This window comes from Bos mutus, chromosome 17 (assembly GCF_027580195.1).
Source record: "Bos mutus isolate GX-2022 chromosome 17, NWIPB_WYAK_1.1, whole genome shotgun sequence".
NCBI lineage: Eukaryota > Metazoa > Chordata > Mammalia > Artiodactyla > Bovidae > Bos > Bos mutus.
This window is the reverse complement of record NC_091633.1, coordinates 55,299,966-55,318,400: the sequence shown is the minus strand read 5'-3', so window position 1 is coordinate 55,318,400 and position 18,435 is coordinate 55,299,966. Positions and strand designations below refer to the sequence as shown.

The 18,435-nt window shown below is 35.7% G+C and overlaps 1 protein-coding gene across 2 annotated transcripts in view; it reads left to right on the top strand.

Moving 5' to 3' along the window:
* CLGN (calmegin) overlaps nucleotides 1-18,435 on the top strand; it is a 47,001-nt gene that overhangs the window by 8,578 nt on the left and 19,988 nt on the right. For both annotated transcript variants that reach the window (XM_070386566.1, XM_070386565.1), the window contains exons 2-7: nucleotides 3,134-3,274; nucleotides 5,781-5,854; nucleotides 7,584-7,642; nucleotides 11,137-11,278; nucleotides 14,769-14,850; nucleotides 16,410-16,602. In XM_070386566.1, coding sequence (XP_070242667.1) covers nucleotides 3,143-3,274; nucleotides 5,781-5,854; nucleotides 7,584-7,642; nucleotides 11,137-11,278; nucleotides 14,769-14,850; nucleotides 16,410-16,602 — 682 coding nt within the window. In that variant the 5' untranslated portion in view covers nucleotides 3,134-3,142. The remainder of the gene's footprint in view (nucleotides 1-3,133; nucleotides 3,275-5,780; nucleotides 5,855-7,583; nucleotides 7,643-11,136; nucleotides 11,279-14,768; nucleotides 14,851-16,409; nucleotides 16,603-18,435) is intronic.

The window sequence follows — 18,435 nt, the reverse complement described above, 5'->3', positions numbered from 1 at the left end:
TGGTATAGAGTGAAAGCGTGCTAAGAGGGAAAGTTATGGCTGTAAACAGTTACATTAAAAAAGAAAGATCTTATAGTAACAACCTAACTTTACACCTTGAGGAACTAGAAAAACCCAAAGCTAGAAAAAGGAACATATAATAATGCAGTGGCGGTAAGATTAAGAAGTAGCATGGTATAGTGTAAAGTTTTGAATTCTCACCTTGTCTCACATTTCCAGTTATGAGAATTTGATCAGGTTTTTAATCTTTGAGTTTTCAGTTTGTAGACTGGGAGTAATAATGCCTTTCATAGTGATGTCCTGGGCTGCAAAGATTAAATTAGCTAGTTCTTTTATGCAAATTAATGATTATAGTCATAGAACTTTAGAGAAGAAACAAACTTTCCAGATAAAGGGTTTTTTAAATTTTTTCCTGAAGCTTTGGCAACTGTTTCTGAAGGAAAGTTAGGAAGAACTGTGATATAGAAAACAAATAGTAGACACTATTTATATTTAAAATAGGTAGCCAATAAGGATCTACTGTATAGCACAGGGAACTCTGCTCAATACTCTGTAATAACCTAAATGGTTTCAGCAAATTAATTATTAAACTAAAGTGTGCATTCATTTTGAAGGAGACGCTATGGGGCTAAAATGATATTAGTGTTCATTATTTCTGCTGTTATTCATTTTATGCATTTCTATTTACTCAAATGTTATGATAGTGTCAAGAAGAACACCTTTTTACTACACTGTATAAGCCATGGAAAACTATTTAATTTTTAGAGCAATGAAGCTTTTAGGGTTATTAACAATTGATAAGCAGCTTGCAACTGTACTCATTTCTGTGCCAGTAAATGAAAATTTAAAAAATCTGTACCTTCCTGTTACTGAGTTCAAATCGATCCCTTTACATTTGCTTTCTATCTCAGTTCCTTTTTTATGACTAGAGAGGTTACACTCTTAAAGTTAAATGTGAGTAGTATGCATCATTTTTGTATTCTTTTCCATAAAAATGGTGATATTAATACATCTTTTCATATAGAATGTTCATATTATTATTTTTAAAGATGCATTTTCAAAATAGACTTTTAAAGTTGTAGTCAATGGCCTTTAGAAGAAAGTAAAGCTAACTGGCCCATACATTCATGTTGAGTTTTGCTCTTATTAAGAAGGGTTATTTGAGCTAACCAGATGGAAGAATGCTTTTTATAGTCTGGTGTTTCTTTTTTTAAAACACAACTTTATTGATGTATTATTTAGATACCTACGACTTGACCTGTATAATGAGTACAGTTCAGTGAGTTTTAACATATTTAGACTTACACAACCATTACCATATTCCAATTTTAGAACACTTTCCTTACCCTCAAAAGAAACCTTGTAGCAATTAACCCTTTCTTCTGACTCCTTTCCTTAGGCAGTTACTAATCTATTTTCTGATTCTATGGGTTGCTTATTTAAATGGGGTCATACAATACATGGTTTTTTATGACTGACTTCTTTCACTGAGCATAATGTTTTTGAGATTCATCTATCTTGTAACACTTCAGTACTCCATTCTGTTACATTGTTAGATAATCTTCCAGTTTGAATATTCCACATTTTGTTTATCCATTCATCTGTTGATGAACTTTGGGGTTGTTTACACTTTTTTGGCATTAACAACCATCATTATTTGGCTATCATTATCATTCAGTTCAGTTCAGTTGCTCAGTAGTGTCCAACTCTGCGACCCCATGAATCGCAGCATCGCAGCACGCCAGGCCTCCCTGTCCATCACCAACTCCCGAAGTTCACTCAGACTCACGTCCATTGAGTCGGTGATGCCATCCAGCCATCTCATCCTCTGTCGTCCCCTTCTCCTCCTGCCCCCAATCCCTCCCAGCATCAGAGTCTTTTCCAATGAGTCAACTCTTTGCATTAAGCATTTATATTCCGAGGTTTTGTTTGGACATCTCTTTTCATTTCTTCTGGGTAGAGGAGTAGAATTGCTGAATCATAGGTAATTCTGTTTTTAACATTTTGAAGAATTGCCCTCCTGTTTTCCAAGCTCATTTTGTATTCCTGCCAGCAGTGTATGAGGGTTTCAGTTGTTATTGTCCTCTTTGATTATAGCCATTCTGGTGGGTGTAGAGTGCTGTGTCATGAATTCAGTGTTTCTTAGGCAGACCCATGTAGGTCTATAAATATGTTCTGCAGGAGTTAAGAGTTCTCTCAGAATATACTTTTTAAATAGAAACTCTCTCATGTTGATGGTAGTATAACTATACCCTGGACCATCTGAATGACTGACCATCTCCTAATCAGTACTGCCGCACTATTTCATTATTCATATTTACTGCCACACTATTTCATTATTCACATTTACTTGTTTAAAAGTCCACTGGTGCCAAAGAATAAACCCCGAATTTTTAACATGCTAATGGGAAAGAGGAGGGTGTAATTATGTAAATTACATATTTCTGCCAAGAGGCAGTCAAGTAATATTTGTCTTCTACTCATCTCAATTAATCTTATAAGGAACAGAGGTTTTGGAGCCTTTGAATGGAGAAGTGGTTATGTATGTAATTGAATCATCATAGTGTTACATGATGTGTTAGATGATAAATGCAAAAGAACTTCATTCACAGCAGTCAACCTGATTGCAGTAAGTCCTGTATTTATTTGAATTTTCAGCTGTAATTTGTTTTCAGTAAAAGGCTGTCACTTTCAGTTGTGGTAAAATTGTTTTTCTTTTCTTTTTTGGGTGTTTACATATAAATGTATTTTGGCTTTACAGTTATAAAATTTCCAATTGTATGTTTATATACACTTAAGTGACATTATAATAAAAAAGTAACTTGAGCGAACATTTAGGAATCACAATCCTTTTTTTTAAAAAACATGAGTTTGGTGGTCACTTCTGTATCTTTAGGTTTGTGCCATTGGCTCTTTGCTTTTCAAGGCAAGCCTTCAGCTGTAGATGCCTATGGGATTTTGAAGTTTGTAGTAGCACTTGTTGAAAGCATAATTTAAGTAAGTTTGGTAATGATTTGTTTTAAAAACCATCCTAGAAAAGGGTATTAAAGGAGGCCTTATTTCTTGGTAAATATACTTACACTTATTTTTCACGACTTTGTTTTATTTTTACTGATTACTGTCACTTTCACAGATAATCAATATGCGTTTCCAAGGCTTTTGGCTATGTTTGGGTCTTCTTTTCATCTCAGTTAATGCAGAATTTATGGATGATAGTGTTGAGATGGAAGACTTTGATGAAAATTCAGAAGAGACTGATGAACTCTCCTCAGAGGTAAGGTTATTGAGAACCAAGCTATCCATTATTCCTTTACATGATACATAGGGCTGACTAATTTCTTAGGATTCCTTTCAATTGGAATAGCCTTTAGTTTCTAAATAAATAGAAAAAAAAATTGCCTTTTCCCAGCTGTTTGTTGCTGTGCTTTTTGGGGTGCCCATGTGCTACAGAAGTTTGTGCATGGCGCCTAGCATGGTATTATTACCAGATAAATATGGGAAAGATTTTTATGATCAAACTAGGAGTTCATTACTCGCTAAAGAGGACTAACTACTTTAACCCTTTTCAGATGAAAGGTAGTAATTTTCAATTCTTCTAAAAGTAGAGAAAATGGTGTTTCTTCATTTCTCTGAGGAAAGAAATGCTGAATAGGAGGATGAATTAGAAAGGAGAGTGATGATGAAATAGGCATTTAGTAAGGCTCCTGCTGTTTTGGTGTCAGCATGAAGATGTGTGTTTTGAGATGGTGACAGGAGTCTGGAAAAGTTTTTAGAGGTTATTGTGTACTCTTGACAATCCATAAGAACTTTCACACTGAGGAATATTCATATCTAATATTGGGACAATCAAAATTTTTTCAGAAATATTTTTGGTAAGAAAATATGAATTATGGTCTGCTGGCTGCTGTTTAAAGGGCTGAAAGGAATAATACATAGATTTTTTAATGTATTTATTTTAATTGGAGAATAATTACTTTACAATATTGTGAAGGTTATAGCCATACATCAACATGAATTGGCCAAGTTGTTATAAATCTCTTTTTAGAATTTTTTTTTTAATTTGCAAATGCATGTGTTGTTTAGCTGTTCAAGGTGAATATTCTTTCTCCTGTTAAGTTTGAAGCTCCGCAAGCTTCAAACTTAAAAATTAAATTTCTTTAAAATCTGGTTCTGTGATCCATAGAAAGTAAGTAATAATCAAAGTGCTTATGGCTGACTTAAGATACAGCTACTATGAGGGTTTTGGTAGGTTAATACTTTAAAGAAATTGCCAGATACCTGTGACTCTTAACTGTGTGCTGTGCTTAGTCACTCAGTCATGTCTGACTTTTTGTGTATGTGTGTGACCCCGTAGACTGTAGTCAGCCAGGCTCCCCTGTCCACGGGAATTCTCCAGGCAAGAATCCTAGAGTGGGTTGCCATGCCCTCCTCCAGGGGATCTTCCCAATCTAGGGATAGAACCCAGGTCTCCCACATTGCAGATGGATTCTGTACCATCTGAGCCACCATGAAAGCCCAAGAATCCTGGAGTGGGTAGCCTACCCCTTCTGCAGGGGAACTTCCCGACTCAGGAATTGAAGCAAGGTCTCTTGCATTGCAAGGCACATTCTTTACCAGCTGAACTACCAGGAAAGCCCGTGACTCTTAACTATATTTGATGATAATTTGAAAAGATGGTAAGAAATAGGAGAGAACAATTTTTGATGCTTCTAATTTTATAGCATGAAAATTGTAGGAATGGTAAAGTATGAATCAAGTATATTGGCCCATTTTTGCCAAAGCATAAAAATATAGAGAACAGTAAAGTTGTAATTCATTAAACTTCATAGGAGGTGGGCAATTTGGGTAGCAGAATCTTGACCCTGTAGAAGTATCTGGGATTTTGTTTAAGTACTGATTTTCCTCCCTTGAATAGAAAGTATGCTATTAGGGAAGGGTAAGGACAGTGAAAGTTGGGTCTTCATTGCTAAGCGGGCTCTTCTCTAGTTGCAGGGCGTGGCTTTCTCATTATAGAGGCTGCTTTTGTTGTGGAGCACGGCTCTAGGGGATGTGGGCTTCAGTAACTGAGGCACGTAGGCTCAGCAGTTGTGGCTCTAAGGCTCTAGAAGTGAAAGTGAAGTCACTCAGTCGTGTCCAACTCGTAGCAACCCCATGGACTGCAGTCTGCCAGGCTCCTGTGCCCATGGGATTTTCCAGGCAAGAGTACTGGAGTGGGGTGCTATCGCCTTCTCCCTAAGACTCTAGAGCACATGCTTAATAGTTGTGGTTCACATGTGGCGTGTGGGATCTTCCTAGATCAGGGATCAAACCTGTGTCTCCTGCATTGGCAGGTAGATTCTTTACCACTGAGCTACCAGGGAAGCCCAGGAATTAATTTTAAACTAACCTATGTGCTTATTAAATTTTTCATCTTATATGTGTATGATCATGCTATTTCTTTTGCTTCTAATAATTTTTATCCCCAAATACTGTCACCTGTTAGAATCCTTTCAAGGCCTTGTCCACTGCATTATGAGACCGTGGGTAAGTACTTCCTCCCATCCCTCCTGTGTTAGAGGGAGTCAGTGTATTCTGTTTGCATAGAGTATTTTTTTCCATCATGTGTCTCTTATGTTCTGTATGTTATTACCAGTAGGATATAAAGTTTTGAGGAGACCATGTAACCTACTATCTCTATTACCTATATGTGCATTCCATACTAGGTTCTTAATTAATGAGATTGTTTAATTAAAGTATTTGTGAAGGTGAATAACTTTAGATTTTTAAAATCTGTTTTCTAGATTAAATATAAGACACCTCAACCTGTAGGAGAAGTGTATTTTACAGAAACTTTTGATAGTGGAAGGCTGGCTGGGTAAGTATTCATTCAGGAGAATTTTTTCCTTGATTTGATTAGCTTTTTTGAAATTATTGGTTGTTAATCTCTGAAAATTGCCTCTACCACAGAACTGTAAAAAAAAAAAAAAAAAAGGTTAATGTTCTAGTTAAGGTAAATTAGCACCTTAACACATTTTCATTATTGATAGAAATGTTTAATTTGAATTGCTATTTATTTGTACAAAGAATATATAGAAATTAAGTATGAATATAAAGTAAAAACTTAGAACATTTCTTCATTCCTTAGGACAAATATAAATAGTTCAATTTCAGATGACAAATTCAAGCTAATGTTTCACCCTAAATAATGATAAAGAAAATAAAGATTACTCTCTGTTGATTATTATATTCCATGTAGGTAAGAACTGTCTTTATCTGCCTTTTACCAGTGAAGAAACTGAGGCTTAGTATGCCTTACCTATGATCATTGCTATTGTTTAGTCACTAAGTTTGGAGAAGGCAATGGCACCCCACTCCAGTACTCTTGCCTGGAAAATCCCATGGATGGAGGAGCCTGGTAGGCTCCAGTCCATGGGGTTGCTGAGTCGGGCACGACTGAGTGACTTCACTTTCACTTTTCACTTTCATGCATTGGAGAAGGAAATGGCAACCCACTCCAGTATTCTTGCCTGGAGAATCCCAGGGACAGAGGAGCCTAGTGGGCTGCCCTCTCTGGGGTCACACACAGTTGGACACGACTGAGGCAACTTAGCAGCAGCGGCAGCAGTCACTAAGTTCTGTCTGACTGTTTTGTGACCCCAAAGATTGTAGTCTACCAGACTCCGCCATCTGTGGAATTTCCTAGGCAGGAATACTGGAATGGGTTGCCATTCCCTTCTCCAGGGATCAAACCTGTGTCTTCTGCATTGCAGGCAGGTTCTTTACCACTGAGCTACCAGGGAAGCTCACCTATGATCATACAGCAAATAAATTGCAGATTCCAAATTTAATTTAACTCTAGTTTTGCAAGATATTTGGGCTTCCCTGATAGCTCAGTTGGTAAAGAATCTGCCTGCAATGTAGGAGACCTCCGGATTGATTGTTGGGATGGGAGGAACCACTGGAGAAGGGATAGGCTAATCACTCCAGTATTCTTGGGCTTCCCTTGCAGCTCAGCCGGTAGAGAATCTGCCCGCAGTGTGGGAGACCTGGATTCAATCCCTGGGTTGGGAAGATCCCATGGAGAAGGGAAAGGTTACCTACTCCAGTATTCTGGCCTGGAGAATTCCATGGATTATATGGTCCATAGGGTCCCCCACTCCAGTACTCTTGCCTGGAAAATCCCATGGACGGAGGAGCCTGGTAGGCTGCAGTCCATGGGGTCGATAAGAGTCAGACATGACTGAGTGACTTCACTTTCACTTTTCACTCTCATGCATTGGAGAAGGAAATGGCAACCCACTCCAGTATTCTTGCCTGGAGAATCCCAGGGACAGGGGAGCCTGGTGGGCTGCTGTCTATGGGATCGCACAGAGTCAGACACGACTGAAACGACTTAGCAGCAGCAGCAGCAGGGTCACAAAGAGTTGGACACGACTGAGCAACTTTCACTTTCTTTGCAAGATAGTATATAGACATCCTTATTTAGCCTCTAGGGTGAAAAGGGACTATTGGATAATCTTTTGTTGTATTTCTGATACACATTGTATCTATAAATTGTTAGTTTTCTTTTAAATGATATATATTTCTTTTGATTTTATTTATAGGTGGGTATTATCAAAAGCAAAGAAAGATGATATAGATGCGGAGATTTCTATATATGATGGTACAGTATTATTTAAATATTCAACATAACAAGGATGACCGAGAGTGCATGCGCTTTTGAGATTATATTTCTGTTAAATATATATATATATGGGGCCTCAGGATCCATCCTGCTTCACAATACATGTTCAGTCTTTTGTCTCCTTTCTAGTATTTCTGGAAGTCCGAGTAATCCATACTTAAGCCACCATCCAGGTTTCTAACTCTAAAACAGTTGAATTTTCACTCCCTGCAATTAGTCTTTTGCAGGGTTTCCCAGGCTACTGCTGTTCTCTACTGTTTCATCTCAAGCGTAGGCCCACTTCAGTTAAGTTGTAACTCATGGCATGATCCTCCTAGCGGGTGCAAGACAGGGGGCGTTTATGAGAGCTACAGGAAATGTGGCTGTTCCTGGAGCCACCGTCTCCAGGCCCATAACGTATCTCTGATAGGTTATCTTCAGGCTTACCCTTAGAAAGAAAAGTCCTATTAGCAAGGGTCATCTTTTCTTCCTTAACAGGACTCTCCTGGAGTATGATGAAAGAATTTCTTCCTCCTGTTAGTCTAAAACCAGTCTCCTCAGTTGCTAAATCCTAAAGCAGGATCGAATTTCCTCTCTCACAGACCACCTAAGATCCATAAGGATGTGACCTCCCATTCAGATCCCAGTAGGAGTTACATGAGAATAACAACAGAACAGATAACAGCGTGTGTAGGAGGCCAACTGTCCTTACCTCTCCCTCTCCATAGTGTCTATTAGTGTGAGATACAGATCATGCCTGCGTGTCGTCCGTGCTGTGTTCTCTATCCTAGTACATCTGCTTCTCAACTCCAGAAGGAACTCTGCCATACGCACAGCACAAACAACACTGAGTTTAGTCATCTGAATTCGTTTAAAAAAGAGAATGACTGCCCTCAAAGAAGCAGTGTTTGCAGAGATAGAACTGTACCTAAAATAATACCCACAGAAATACATGCCATCAAACAGAATGCTTGACTTAAAACATCTATGTTTAGCTTACTTTACAGTTTTTAGAACAACATTGGGTAGATGTATGCTGTATGTTTTTATTCTAGAAGTATCCACTGATGGAATTTTCCTAAAATTAGGTTATGGTCTATTTTAGAAGTGAGTTTAAGTCTGGACAGAATGACTCTTAGTGCTTAAATGGGTTTTTCCCTCAGCTTTAAATTAGAACTCAAGCAAGCAAGCGAAAAATGAGCTTACTAACAACACCTAAGTTTGGTCCATAGTCTTATTAAACATAATTATCCACAAAATAATTTTTTAGCATATTAGATTTGGTATGGTTGGTTTACTTTTCAATTTCTTGAAAGCACCTTTGAAAAATACAGAATCTCTTATTAAAGATTCAGGTCCTGAAAGTAGCATTTTGTATATAAATGTTAGCAATGTCTTTTATATAGTGGTTAGTTGAGACCAGTATCAATTTCTTTGCAGGAATATTTAGTATTTATAGTCATTAATAACCGGAGGAGGCGATGGCACCCCACTCCAGTACTCTTGCCTGGAAAATCCCATGGATGGAGGAGCCTGGTAGGCTGCAGTCCATGAGGTCTTGAAGAGTCAGACACGACTGAGCGACTTCACTTTCACTTTTCACTTTCATGCATTGGAGAAGGAAATGGCAACCCACTGCAGTGTTCTTGCCTGGAGAATCCCAGGGACGGGGGAGCCTGGTGGGCTGCCGTCTATGGGGTCGCACAGAGTCAAACACGACTGAAGCGACTTAGCAGCAGCAACAGTAATTAATCACAGCTTCTGTCAAGTGCCCCTTGAGTAAAACCAATTGTTAGATTTTCAGGAGCAATCTGTGAGAAACATTATGTGCTGGAGAACAGGGTTTGCATTTGAGGGAGACTTATTTAAATTGTCAGATCAAGTTATTAATAAAAATATAGCTGTTTAAATAATCACCAGTTCTTTAAGTGACTAATTTTCAGGCTATCTTATAAAATTGTTTGAATTCTTTTCTAGATTTTACTTAAATCAGAAAGTAAAGCCTTGAGTAAAGATTGGTTAATGAAAAGTTACTACTGATTTGAAGTTAGGAAAAACTTCTTGTCCTTGAGGAATAATCACCTTGTCACAGGTTTTCTAAAATTAAAGTAGTACTTTTAGAGAGTACATTTTCATGACCGATAAATGTATGCACGTAATTACAAAAGAAAGACAACATAGTTTTAAAAATTCCTTTACTATCAATATCCTAAAATCCCTAAAGATATAGTTGTTACTTCTTAAAAGAAGGCCTTTGTGATTTGGTCAAGCCAAAGGTTAGTAGTGATAATACAGATGCTCATCAGTGTGAGAAAAGAAAATGAATTCACCTTTTTAAGAAAAGTTTAGTATATCCAAGTTGGGGGACAAAAAGGAAAACAAACCTGAAAAGTTGAAAAAATGAATTTTTGAAAGCCCAAGAAAGTGTGCACAATGATAGACCCCAAAACACCCCTCTCCGACTAGTGAGACTGTTCAGGTTCTTGTCCTGTTGTTTTTTAGAAAGAAAAAAATGTATATAAAGTGCATTGGTAAATTCAGAAGTGCCCATATTTCATGTTGGCACAATTCTGGAAAATAGCCAGTGTTCACTAAATTTTATTGGAATAGGCAATACATCTAATTTTCAAAACTGGAACGTTTTATACAAACTAATATAAATTAGTTATTTACTGTTTTAAAAGGAGGAAAGTCCAGCCCACAACTTTGAGGCAACAGATGACCCATTCATCTTTGTTTTGTATGCATCCCATGATATAATTGCAGGAGCTTCCTGATCTAAAATGGGGACAAGTCCAGCCAGAGAGGGCCTCACTCAGCGTTGCTCTGCTGCGGCCTAGTGCTAATCTAGCTTATAGGACTTTCTTGGCCAAAAGTTCTGAGAACTGATTGGCTTAGCTCAGAAAGAGTAACTGCAATTTGTGTTCTTTGGGCGTACAATTTTTAAAATAAAATTTAAATCACTACAATAACTTCTGCAAAGTAAGCAAAGTAGTTGATGACACCATGAATTTCAACATACATAGACTGAGGCAAATTCATTTTGTATTAAAGAGGTATTTTGTCTCCTATGTAATTTAAAAATAACTCATTTTAAAAATACAATGAGACCCTATGAGACAAACAAATTCTGTGGTTTCAATGATTACAGTCTTTCAGAGAAATCCAAATTAAGCCAGCTTTGGAGGTCCTTTAATTAAATGCTCTAATATCTGTTGTTTATTAGTGAGTTGGTCAAGAAGTTCATTCGGGTTTTTCCATAAGAGGTTGCAGAAACACCTGAATGTTTTTGGCCAACCCAATAGTTCCCACAATTTTAGGAGAAAAAAGAGAGCAGACATACATACAAGTGCAGGTACTAGTTCCTGATTTAAAATGTGATTTTATTTTTCCAAAATCAGCCTTCACGGAAAAATCTTATTGGTTACCATTTCTGATAATTTTTAAGTCAGTGTTTTTGGTTTTAGTTTAACTTGCTTGATTTTGTATTTTAGGAAGATGGGAAATAGAAGAATTGAAAGAAAATCGAATACCTGGTGATCGAGGACTGGTGTTGAAATCTAGAGCAAAGCATCATGCAATATCTGCTGTGTTAGCAAAACCCTTCATCTTTGCTGATAAACCTCTGGTAGTTCAGTAAGTTTTATTATGTTTTGAATACTTTTTCTAACATTTATTTTAGTTTTGTATAATTTGGCTTCTGAATATGGGTATAAAAATTCAGATTTCTCTTTCCCATTTCATTTATTTAAATACACAATGTGTGTATACGCACAAACACCCTGAGGTTTTGAATGAAACGGAGACTTGTTGCAAAATTATATTAATATAACATTTGCTATAATATGCAATATTCCACCAGCATAATCTATATAGTGCATATTAAAATCATCATTTTGTTTGAACTCTTTACTTCAAATTGACTTGCTGTTGAGATATATTAACTTCAATATATTTTAAATAGAACTATAAATATTGCTGTTGAACCAGTGATAAGATTCAAAGGCAGCAAATTTGTTTTAAAGAGGAAATGCCCTTTTAAAGGTCTGTGTTCTCATAGAGTCTTCCTCTCCCCTCCCTCAAAATATGACATACACTAGTTTTGTGGTATTGCTTGCATGTGTAACTATTGTAAGATCAAGTATTAATTCCTCAAGCTTGTTTCACCTATACTGGTATAAATCCAAAATAGATCTGTACAAATACAGTTACAAAACAAATGAAATTCATATTAAAAACAATGAAAAGGAAATGTAGAAATGTTATTTTCTATCTTATATCGGAAGATTGGGCTGTCCAAAGTTAATTACAGCATAAGTACTACTAAGTATAAGCTTACTAACTATAAATTTGTTTTAAACTTTTTGTTAGCATGTTAAATATCTGCTTGCGTGGTATAACTAAAATGCCATTTTGTGTTTTAAAAATGTAAAACAATATGGCATTTGGTATAATTGGTTTAATTTTTTGGCTCTGATGCTTTGATTTAGTTGCATTGTTATTTCAAGAAATTTAAAATATCAGATGTCAAAAGAGTATACAACCATTTAATCAAATGAAGAATATTACCATAAGTATTTACTGGGATTTAATATTTGAGCTTGATATTATGGCTTTATTCAGAGTTTTGTATTTATTTCTTCTTGAAAATTTGAAAGTAATCTTATTCTGTTGAATTTAGGTGAATATAATTTTCTATTTTAATATTTTGTGGCTTAAATGAAAGGTTAAAGGAAAATAATACAAAATTTAATTTCTCCAGAGTAAAATGAATCAAGTTTGGTATTTTCAGAAAGTATAAATCACTGCTAGGCAAGTAAGTGAAAGATAGTTTACAAGATTGGAAGCAAAGATAGTAAGTCTAAAAAAGTATTAAAGCAATTGTGAACTGAAAAAAGAAAAGGAGAATCAAAAAGAATTGGATAGTGGTCTTTGATATGCTTGAAAACAATTCAAAGAAGGATAATATAAAATGAAATAGTATAGATAAAATAAATTTTGTATTAACTATTATAAATACTATTTATAACTATTATAAATACTATAAATATAGTATAACTCATAAATATGAACTATTTAAGACATAACTTTAAAACTGCTTTTCCCAAATTATGTACTTATTAATATGCATTATATGGTCATATAAGGTTTAGAAACTAAGAATATCTGAACCTTAAAGATAAGGAAGCATATTTGCCCATTAAAGATTTTGAGAGTTCTACATAAAAAACCTGTTCTTAATTTGAACATTGTGTTTCCCAAACATATTTGACCACAGAAGTTTTTTCCACCCTAAACAATAATTACTATTTCATAGGACAGTTTAGAAAATGGCTCTCTAAAGAGAAGAGGGTTAACATATACTCGGCATTTGTCCTCATTTTTCGTGTGATTTAAGATTAGCAGCAAGCAGTCGGTCCAGCTCTATGACTTACATTTCACTGATCCTCGAATTCATTGTGAACTGTTTACACTAGGCACAAGTTAATGATGTGAAAAATCTGAAAGTATGCAGCGTATGAAATAGTGATCAAGTCCATGCATAATAAGATAGCAAAACTGTCTTACAGTTATAAAGACAATTTATACAATTGTTATCTCTAGGTCTTTTCACAGAACCCTCAGATCACCTATAATAAAGCTCTAAGAGTCGCAGATATTTACCTTTAGTTCACATTATACACCATTTCTTTTACTTCATGCTCTTCAAAGATATGTTTCATGAAGGAAAAGTTTATCAGCTACTGCTAAAATAAAAATATTGATAAGGCCTTGAGGAAAACAAACTCCTTGATTTAAGACGTGAAAAAAGAACAAAACTTTTCTTCTGATCATAACAGGCTAACATTTTTGAGCATTTATTGACCCATCACTGTGCAGGACGACTTCTAGTCAGCATAACAGTCCTTAGAGGTGTAGGTATGGGCAGTGTTCCCTCATGATAGATGAGCAAATGGAGGCCAGAGCTTTAGTACTGTGTCTTGAGCCAGGGCCTACCAAAATCAAGAACAAATCTCAGGTCTTTCTGACTCCAGAGTGCTTGCTTGTAACCACTGTTGTAGAAATCTGGAGAAATAAAGCAGAATACAAAGTAGGGAGGGGAAATCACCCAGCAACTCAGAGATTATCACTTAAAACTTTACTGTATTTTCTCTATTCTTTTCTGTATAAAATGCATATTACTAATTGGGCTCAAACTGTCAAAGTTTTGTATGCTAGTTTTACTTTGTCACTGAAGTCTCTTCAGAAACATTTTAAACTAATTTTTTATTAAAATTATCACTATATCCTGTTACTTCTCTGGTTCTCATCTGCTTTTGCTTTAATTCATTAAAGCAGTCATAACATTTTTGGTTTTCACTGTTTTTCACTTTGATGTCCATTTCCTCATTGACTTTTGTCACACATAATTCACCAATTTACTGAAAATCTCTTCTACATATTGTTCAGTAAGACTGTCTATTGCCTAAACAAGACACCAGAACTTGTGATGAGAATTAGTGTTGTTAAATCCATGAGAAGACTGCCGTGTCAGTTTGCTTTCTTAGCTGTTACACTATATTTCCCCTGCCTCCTGGCTGCTAAGATCTGAAATAGTCCAGGTTTACAAAATCTCTTTGCTGGGGTTATTTAATTAAATGTACAACTTTTTAAACCTGGTTTAGGTGTAGCTGAACTAAAAGACAAATTAGTTATTGAACTGAATAGCTAAGGTCATTTGCAGTTTCCCAGAAACCTGTGCTGTAACTGTGATCCCCATAGTCTTCATTTTTCACTTTATAAAGAGTATGTATAGTACGTACCTATTTTAACTTGAAGTTTCCTGCTAAAAGTTTTAATCAAAGTATCTTATTCTTAATTAAACAGTTTTGATGAAAAAATTTATTTCAGCAAATTAATTGGCTTTTCTATAGTTGTTTATAGTCATTCTATTTTCAATATTTTAAGGATGTTCATGGAAAAGGCCTTTCTGCTTGTTCCTCACAGGTTGTGGATGTACTTTGTGTGAGCTTTCTGGTAATGTAAATGTTTGTGTTTAAATGAATTGAGAGTAATACATTAGATTTTGAAGAGCAATTAGTAATTTTTATTTATCAGCAGTATGATTCTTTTTCCCTTCATTTAGATATGAAGTAAATTTTCAAGATGGTATTGATTGTGGAGGTGCATACATTAAACTCCTAGCAGACACTGATGGTTTGAATCTGGTATGATATTTTAATGTTTAAGAAAGCCTTATTAAAGTTAATAAGCATTTCTAAGGAGTAATTGACACAACTGAAATTTTTATTTTCATCTGAAGTCAAAAATAACTTTGGAAATTTTTATCCAAGATGAATTTATATAGCTTTTCCATGTGCCTTCAAGTTTCATGCACAGCCGTGTTACTTGATGGCGTCAGTTCTGTAATCTTTAGCGATGTGAGAAAGGTTGCCAAGTCTATAAAATAAAATATAACCTGGTGCTTGTAAATGTCACCGAGAGATCAACCAACAGTTATTTTCTTTACAAAGTAATAATCATAAGTTTGTTTTGTTAGGAGAAGTAAGATAATGGAGCAAAGCAGTAAAACAAAATGGCCAAAGAATCAAATTAAAAAGGCAGATCAGCTCAGGAGTTAGCAGTTTGCAAAAATTGACTAACTTAAAAATGTTAAGTTCATAATGAAGCAGGTTATATTAGAACCATTTGAAGTTTGGAGACATTTCTTATAGAATCCTCCCACAGGAGGCTGTGTCAGAATTTCTGCATATAACAAATATAAAACGAATGAGGTGTTAATGGGATATTTGTCAGAACTCCTGGATATGAAACATTAAAGGATTCGTTTACTTAGATAAGGTCAAGGGGAAGCCATTTGTAGCTTATGGTGCAACTCTTAGGCGTTGTGAGGTGACAATCAGCTGAAGGTACAGTGGCAATAATAAAGTCAGGTGCCAAGTGGTTTTCTAAACACTGTATCTGGTTAACTCAGTTAATCCTTAGAGAAGCCTTATAAGGTATGTACTATTATTATCCCCATCAGAGGTGATGGAATAGAACTACGGGGAGGTTGGAAGATTTGCTCAGGGCCACACACAGCTGGTTTAAAGGCAACAGTGGGATCTGAACCTCAGTATCTGATGCCAGATCCCATGCTCTTAACCAGTAGGCCATGCCAAATGAATCCATGGGATTTTCCAGACAGGAATACTGGAGTGGGTTGCCATTTCCTTCTCCAGGGGATCCTCCCAGCCCAAGGATTGAGCTCAGGTCTCCCGCATTGCAGGCAGACTCTTTACCATCTGAGCCACCAGGGAATCCCGAAGAGGAACGACTAGTGGTAAAACGGGGAGCAAGTCACTCCCCGTTCTTCACTTTGTGCTTAAAGGGCACCGCTTTCTGGTGTCTTACTGAATAGTACTAGTGCCTAAGTAAGCACTGCAGTCTTCAGTCACAGTACGTTTTTCTCTATGCTTAATTTTCTTAGTAAGATATTAATACAGACCTATATAGAGTGATTAAAGCCTATTATGTTGTTAAAGTGGTTCCAGCTTCTCTCCTCCATCTTCAAAATGGAAGTAGTGTGTGCATTTTAAGAAAAAAAAATTTGTTTTTAAATAAAACTTGTCATTTTTCCACATCCTTTATTGTCAATGTGTCAACTAACTCTTTGGTGAATTAGCATTTAATACATTTTTGTGAACTCTACCCAATGGGGTAGAATAGAGAAATTCATTAAATATTTCAATTCTGGACTAATCCTAATACTCATCTCTCTTTGAAGGAAAATTTCTATGATAAAACATCCTATACCATTATGTTTGGGCCAGATAAATGTGGAGAAGATTATAAACTTCATTTTATCTTCAGACATAAACATCCCAAAACTGGAGTTTTTGAAGAAAAACATGCCAAACCTCCAGATGTAGACCTTAAAAGGTTCTTCACAGACAGGAAGACTCATCTTTATACCCTTGGTATATCCTTTTAATTCATTCATTAATTTAAAAGTATTTGCTGACTACCAGTATTTTCACGGCAAGTGCTTTGGGAGAAGCAAGCAAGGCTCTTCTGTTAAGGATTTATCTTTTTAGGAAAATCAGACACACATACTTACAGCACAGGCAGAAAGGAAAGCGCCATATGAGATACAGTTAAGAGCTCAAAAGCAGTACTGCTTTCAGTTAAGAAACTTCGGGAAAACCTGGGGAAGGTGATTCTATTTGACCTAATCTTAAGTTTAGGTATACCATGTGGAACATAGGAGAGGAAAGGGATATTTTGGGTACCCTGACATTAGCGATGCTGACAGAATAGAAAACCGAAAAATAAGGTTAAAGAGGGAGAAATCCTTAACATTAGACTTTATTCTATAGGCAGTTGTCATCGTTGGGTCCTGCCTGGGTGGTAGTTAAAGGGAAGGCATTCAGCAACCATCTGTTAACATACTTAGCTTTACTTTTGCCGCTAGGAGTTTGAGTGTACATTGACTGGGAGAAACATTATATTATATATAATGTTTGAGTGTACATTGACTGGGAGAAACATTATATTATATATAACGTTTGAGTGTACATTGACTGGGAGAAACATTATATAGGATAGTTTCTCCTCTTTCCAGGAGTTTCTCCTCATCCAGTACAGATGGTTAGGTACTATGATTTCTTAAAATCCAAGCATGTCAGAACCTAACAGGACAACTCCATCCAAGACTAACATGTATCAACTTTCTTCCTCAAAACTGCAGTTACAGAAACATTCCTTTTTGTCTGCCAAGGCAGAGACCAATTTTATTTTTAATGTTAATATCAAAGACCTTTCTCTGAAATTGGAAAATAGTACTGGACATTTGGGGGAATGTAAGGTAAACTCTTAAAACATAGAAATAATGAGAAATTATAACTAGAACAGGAAAAAAATGAATTTTAATTAGACCTTGTATAAACCTAGTCAAAACCAATATGATAGTATATATATCAGAGGACACAATTCGACTTTCAGGAATTTTTCCAAAGGAAATAATCCAGAAGGAAGAAAATGACCTGTGTGTGAAAATATACTGTAAATTGCAAGCAGCTCAAACATTGCAGTAGTGGTTTTCTTTCTATGCAGTACAATACAAAAAGATAACTATGAAAATGTTCAGCTTATAATATTAAAATGGGGGAAGAAAGAAAAGTTGGAGGCACATTCTGATGGCCACTAGACAAATTATGCAAACAAAACCAAAAGCTTAGAGAAGTCTTAACTTTTATTAATCACCTGATAGGCACCATGCTCTGTGCTAGGCTCTTTGTTTAGAATAGTCATGTGAGGTGAGCAGTTTTTATTTTGCCTTAATTTAAGTAACTTGCCCTAGGAAACAAAAGTAATTGGTAGAGCTGGAATTAAAATTCAAGCAAATTCTTAAAACATTTGCTTTTCTTACTATGATACACAAAAAGTTTGTTGTGCTAGGATTATCCACTTTTAAAGGAATTTTTTCCTTTTAAAAAACCTTTCTGTATTATATTTTCATAACATTATTCTGTAGTTCTAAGAACCTTACAGACTCCCTTAAAAAGAGTTTATAATCCAGTGCCTTTTGTGGTGAATTCATTTAGAATATTTAAAGCCGTTTTCTAAACGGAAAGTTTTTTGGCTAAAGATTTTTGACAAAGATGTCAAAGTGATGTAATTGTCATGTGCTTTTTTTGGATTTACTGTAATTTTAAAATACTTGAGTTGCAAAATTGAGTCAGAAAATACTCTTTCAGGGTTTTTTCTTGAGAAATGCCTTTTTTGAATTAGAGTCTAGTACATTTTTGCAT